The 6879-nt window shown below is 37.9% G+C and overlaps 1 protein-coding gene across 1 annotated transcript; it reads right to left on the bottom strand.

Moving 5' to 3' along the window:
* Positions 1–5669: 5669 nt before the first annotated feature.
* Positions 5670–6233, bottom strand: LOC121786856. Its single transcript, XM_042185464.1, has one exon. The coding sequence runs from the start codon at positions 6231–6233 to the stop codon at positions 5670–5672; it is 564 nt and encodes a 187-aa protein (XP_042041398.1).
* Between the last annotated feature and the right edge of the window lie 646 nt (positions 6234–6879).

Raw genomic sequence — 6879 nt, 5'->3', positions numbered from 1 at the left:
TATGGGACCGTCGCACCTATAGCCCCGGCGGGGTCATTCTGCGAAACCGGGGCGAGGACGCGCCGGTCGGCCTTTCGCCGCGCCTATAGGCATGCCGGCCATAGTGCGCCGGCGCCCCTCAAATTTTTAATTTTTTTTTAAATTAACTCTATAAATACACTCCTCCACCACCCATTTTTCACCATTTTCACACACTCTCCCTTCATTCACTATCTACACTTTCACTCTCTAAAAATGCACGGTGGAGACGACGAATCACCAGACTCGCAGGAATCGGGCTATGGCGGCAATCCTTCACAGCCGTCGAGATATGGCGGCTATCCTTCTCAGCCGTCTGGATATGGCGGCTATCCTTCTCAGCCCTCGGGATATGGAGGGTATCCGTCCCAGCCGTGGATTTGGAGTCAATCTCCCCCGCCGTGGGCATCGTGTCCAAACCTTCCTCCATCTTAGTCGTGGAGGTCTTCTCCAACGCCCCAACCTTTTCAGCGGAATCTAAGTCGCTTGGCGTTTGGAGATTACAGACCCAACCTCGACGCGCTTAACTAGCCGAGTCCGGAGTCCCCTTTCCTATCCAGCCAATCTCCTTACACTGAAGCAGATCAAGACGCTCTGGATACCATGATGGGTCTGCTCAGTTCCGGCATCCCAGATACGCCTGCAGCACGGCCCGTTCCGACCTGAAGCAGTGCCGGGGACGGTGGCGGTAGGGGCGGCGGCCGCGGTGGCGGTGGCTGTAGCTCGGGCAGCGGCGTCGGCAGTGGGGGTGGCTTGGGCTCCAAACGGGGCAAGCTCTACACCAAAGCGGAGTCTATTGTCGTGGTTAGAGCGTGGGATGCCATCACATCGGACCCCATAGTGGGCACCGATCAGACCGATGGGAGCTTTTGGAGGTGCGTCCTGATGGCATACAACGAGTTCAAACCTGCCGGCTCCTGAGAGCGCGACCCAGAACAGATCCGCAAAAAGTGGTCAAGGATTCTGTCGGCTACCAAACGGTTCGCGAGCATATACCAGAACAATCTTCTCCACGCTGAAAGTGGCCGAAGCGAAGCAGACGTGAAGGCCCTATCGATGGGCCAATACAACACGGAGGGCTGACCGAAGTTTACAATGTGGGAGGAGTATCTAGTCCTCGTGGATTGTCCGAAATTCAAGGACATCTGCGCGCAAGAGGTCACTGGAGCTCCTGGGCCGAAGCGTACAAGACACAACCTTATCGGGGACTACAGTAGCGGAAGCGGCTCGTACTCGTTCGAGCAGAACGACGAGCAAGTCGAAGAGCCCGCCGCTACACACACTAGGCGAAGACGGCCCCGGAACAACAGCCCTCTATCCCGCAGCGCCAGAGGGGCTAGAAGTGCCTCCCGCCCATCGTCGGCCGCGTCTGGATCGCGCATCCCGCAACCCTCCCCATTCGCACAGCCCATGGTTCCTGGTCCCCACGAGGTTTTGAGGGAGAACCTCGATGTGCAGCTGATGCAACAACTGCAGGACGTCTGCAGCAAATACCTAGCCACCGATGACACGTACATCAGGAATATATACCAGAAGCTCATCACTTGGATTGAGCGTTGTCTAGGGTTGGCTGATGATGCTCTTGGGGCAACCGCGGCCGGCAGCAGAAAGGGAGGAGGAGAAGAAGAAGAAGAAGAAGACGAGGAAGCCGACTCCGACATCGAGTAGACGGTGGCGGAGTTTTTATTTGTATTTTATTTTAAATATTCGCTGTATAATTTTACAATTTTCAATACAACGGATATTCGGTCCCAATTACCTCGTTTTCTAATTATTTACATTGCAATGATTTTAATTATACCTGATTGAAACAAAAAATATTTTATAATAAAAATTGATTATAAAATTTGGGGACTATTGAAATTGTCCACCATAGTGACGGAAACAAATTTTTAGGGCTATGGATAATAATTTTAAAGTTGTGGACAAAAACTAGGGCGAGGCTATTAGGGTGTCCGCGTTACCGTGGACATTCTAAAGTTCGGTTGTTGGGAAAGTGAGTGGAATTGGTCGTCGTTTTTATTGGAGTGTTAAAAGTACTAAAAAATACGAAAAAGCAAAATATGAATATAAAAATGTGTACGGTGAAGGACGATTGACAGCCTGGATGCAAAACATAATTTTAATTGACACGTGTTCATCTAAATCAAAGTGGGGCCCGAAGCCATCTTGTAATTACCAATCATATATGGGACAAGATTCCCTCCTCGACAACCTCGCCCACGCCTCTCTCATTATCTTCACTCACCATTATTCAATCCAAGAATTACATACTATCTTATCACATTCCCCATTTATGCACGAGGATAAAGAGATGATCAAAGTATAATTAATACTCCTTCCGTCCAGTATTACTTGCACGTTTCATTTTTGGCATAGAGATTAAGGAATGAGTGTATAGCAAAGTCAAATATTACGGCTGTATGTGAAAATTTTTACTAAAAATGGAAATAGTGCAAATAACTTGGGACGCTCAGAAAGGAAATAAGTGCAAGTAGTCCAGGACGGAGGGAGTATTAAATATATAACTAGAGAATAAATCTCAGTTATTAGATCAAAATGATCTAGTTCATTATATGGACGATTTATTTCATTATAAGATTGATTTAGTTCACTACAGGAAGGAGTTAATCAAAACACTATTATAGTGAAGTATTTACTTCGTGAATGATTTAGTTCACTATAAGAGTGATTTAGTTCACTACAGGAAGGAGTGAACTAAATCACTCTTATAGTGAACTAAATCGCTCTTATAGTGAACTAAATCGCTCTTATAGTGAACTAAATTCGTGTTCTTTAGTTATGTATTTAAGTAGTGATTTTCCTATATCACTACTCTTTATGCATATGCTCTTTTATTTTATATATTTACTTCGCCTTGTTCATTATAGTGGATAATAAAAGTTTTTACCTAAAATTAACAAAATATAAAAGAAAAAAATGTTCTCTCCGTCCTTTAAATATTGTCACAATTTGACCAGACACTAAGTTTAAGAAATGTAATGGAAAATGAGTTGAAAAAGTTGGTGTTGATAAGGTGTAGGTCCTACTTTTAAAACATTAGTTTTATAATAAAATGTAAGTGGGAATAAATTCCTGGAATATGGAATCCATTAAGAAAAAATGGTAAAAAGTTAAATATGATAAATTTTGTAGGACAGATGGAAATGAAAAAAAATATGACAAAATTTTAGGAACAGAGGGAATAGTAGATAAAATATTATTAGAAAGGAAATATGATCATGTCAATTTCACATAAGGAGAAACTTACTAAAAATATAAGATAATTAATTATTTTTGAGCTTTGCAAATTGAGATTGATAGATGGAATATAATTTAATATTGTGTATACTATTATATCATAATTAAATTTATATCCGAATAATCAATTATATGATTTTTATGAAAATTATACTCCTACTTAAATTTACATAAACTAAAATAAAAATAAAAAATAAAAAAACTATAACTATAAATTTAAATCTCTAATTTCTCATGGAGAGCTTTTAGAGATCGGGGTACTTTTGTAATTCAGTCTCGTTCATTTACAAATTAATTAACATCATAGTGTCGTTCACATTTGAAAATTCCTCAGTTGATATCGTCCAAGGTCGCCCTCTTATCTGTGAACCATTTTCCGTACTCCATGTTTGTTAGTACTTGGTTGGGTCCATTAAGAGACTAATCTCATGCTTTTAAATATATAATGAATATTTGTTTACGGCTAATTCAACTTTTTTAGTGTATGTACCAAAGTACAAAAAGGCATTGCAAATGCAACTACTCCACTAAAACATAAAGTTATCTAGGAATTCCATAACCCACCATTTAGCTAGTCAATACCTAAATAAAGTAGTGAACCACAACCACAGGTGTAAGTTTAAAGGTATATTTAATGTTTAATAATATTCCCTCAATAGAAAGAATGGTGTAAAAAGATGACACTTATTATTGGATACTGGGTTTAATTTTATAAATATCCCCCAAATGTTCAAATTCTTATCGTGAAGACAAAACTCAAGTCAGATCATCCACTTTTTTGGTATGGTGTTGTTGAACCATTGAAATCAAAAGTATGCATCTCTAATAGGAGTTTTTCGATCTTGCCATGATTCATTATTAAATGACACGTGACATCAATCTAACCGTCGGATGACAAAATCGTGGGGCTGAGATTAAAAAAAACAATAGAACAAAAGATAAAAAAAAAGGAAATGAATATATATATATATATATATATATATATATATATATCATTAGCTAAGCCACCACTTACAATCATCCAATCGTCCAATTCATCAAACCAAAGTATTAATTTTGGAGTTTATAGTATAAAATTTGCATTATCGTGTGTACCATTATATATATACTTGTGATGCGTCAAAACTTAAAAATGCGAAAAAACTTTTAAAAAAGGCCGACAATTTTTCATCAAGATCTTTAATTATACTGCCTAGAGGATAATGCTAATTGTGATGATATATATGTTCACATCGCACATGTATTGATAATAACTAAATTGCATACCTAAAAATATACGGACATACTACTCGTATAAAATTAAAGGACATACTAGTATACGAAGTAGTATATTCGGCCTCTTTAATTAGCCCAATAGATGAAATCGTTCCCTAGGCCTTAAGCAATATTTGATTGAGCTGTCGTTTACTGTATATTAGTAGTATAATTTTCATATGGTGTATTAAAATCAAACACAAGTAACATTTGTAATGGTGTTCGGTTTCCTAGATAAAATAGTACCAAGATATAATTTAAGATTGAGTTGTGAGATTATTTTAGTTGAAGGATGATGTTAGCTATATATGACTAATTATCCCATGATTTTCCATCTAGGATGGTGTTGTAGGATTGAATCTCATGAACTAAACACACTACATATTTAATCCTAAAATACAATCTTGCAAACCGAATATCCCAATTAGAGATAACACGTTTATGAAGAATCGCAGTATAATATTTCAAGCTTTTAATAAACCAGCGTACTTTGTGCCAAATAAATATTGAAGTGTCATATACTATTATCTTATGCATCCTAAGATATTAGCCGCTCAGATAGCAGTGAGCCTGAGGCAGAGAACGAACCCTCCCGGGATTCTCGAAAACGTGTTCGGAAACTGCTTCATGTCGCCTTTAGCGTTCGGGGATCCTTCTGGAGAGTTGCACCACCTCGTGAGCAGGCTGAGGAAGGCGATACGGAGAGTGAGGGATGGTGAGTAGAGAGTGTTACATGAAGGAAATGATGATGCTCGCCGTGCTGATGGTGACGGGGAGAATGGAGTGGTGCTATTTCACGAGCTGGCGGGGGTTCTCTACGTACAAGGTGGATTACGGGCAGTGGGGATCCAGGAATTTATATTCGGGGGTGCGACTCATACGATAAATCATTATATAATATACCAAAAATAAAAACTAATACTAAAAGCAATATATTTTGAAATATACAAATTTTATAGTCATACATTTCAAAATACAAAAATAAACTACATTATAACTAATTTATTTTTCGACGAGTCTTCATTTCTTCAAAACGATTCACTATATCATCATCAGATACTTGTAGAAACACATCTTTCTCAATGGAAGTGACCAAACAATCGTTCAAAGGTTGATCACCCATTCTATTTCTCAACTTATTCTTCACAAACGTCATTCCAGAAAACACTCTCTACACTTGCAGTGGCAACCGGAAGAATCAAAATCAACTTGATAAGCAAAACCACACGCGAATAAACCACATCTCTTTTTGTTTCAACAACCTTCACTAAAAGAGAACTAATATCTCGCAAATTCTGAAAGTCTTCATCACTTCTCATATCTCCAATGAATATATCAAGTTGGCACTCAAGGTCCATTAAATCAATGTTTGAAAAATCGGAACGATAAAAAGTGGTAAGTTTGAGTACCTTTTCCTTGTCAAAAGAAGAGAAGCCATCTTTAGGATTGAAGCAAGCCATACATCTGAGCAACTCCATATTAACTTCATCGAATCGACAATCAAGTTCTTGAAGTAATAAGTCAATCACTTTGATAAACACATCAACACGAAAATGATGAAGATATGAAACTTGTTGAACAAAACGTTTTGATCTTCCATAAGGGCTATAGTGAGCTTTCATATCTGGAACAACAATGCCATGTTTATTGCAAATTGAGATTACCTTGTTCAAGTGAATCTCCCATCCATCCTCCCTCATTTTCTGTAGTTGATCTTTGGTTAAAGTGACCATTCAATTCTAATGTTGTGCATTCACAACAATTATAACTAGACATAAAAAACAACTTATCATAGAAGTCAGAAGATCAAATTTTTAAAATTGAAACTAGGGATGTCAATCGGGCCAGCCCGCCGGGTTTCGGGCCAACCCTATTCGGGTTGCGGGTCAATCGGGTGCGGGCTAATCGGGTTGTTATTTTTTCGGGTTATAAAAGTTCAGCCTTAACCCTAAAAGCTCGGGTTTCGGGCTAGCCCATCGGGTTAATCGGGTTGCTACCGATAAAATTAACATGCGATCAATCCAATAAATAATGGTGAAAATTAGTTATATTTATAAAATGTAAAATATTTAATTATGATAAATTAGTTATATTAACATGATCAAATACTAATATTTGAGATTTATGCCACATAAAACATAAACATCAAGAAATTTTAAAGCATGTTTAGAAATTTAAATATATATTTTTAGTGAATTTGAAGTTTCTAATTCATTTATCTATTATTATATTAATAAAAACTTAATATATAATTTATATATTTAATATATAAAATGGAAAGTAATTTTTCAGTAATCTGTATTATAAAATAATCAATGAAGTGTCAAATTAGAGTCAAACAAATAG

Source organism: Salvia splendens, chromosome 22 (assembly GCF_004379255.2).
Source record: "Salvia splendens isolate huo1 chromosome 22, SspV2, whole genome shotgun sequence".
Classification (NCBI taxonomy): Eukaryota; Viridiplantae; Streptophyta; class Magnoliopsida; order Lamiales; family Lamiaceae; genus Salvia; species Salvia splendens.
This window is presented reverse-complemented; position numbering and strand designations above follow the sequence as displayed.

Bases quoted from the DNA above. Each gene is read 5' to 3' on its own strand.
- LOC121786856 (XM_042185464.1), bottom strand. From the start codon at position 6,233: ATGAGGGAGGATGGATGGGAGATTCACTTGAACAAGGTAATCTCAATT.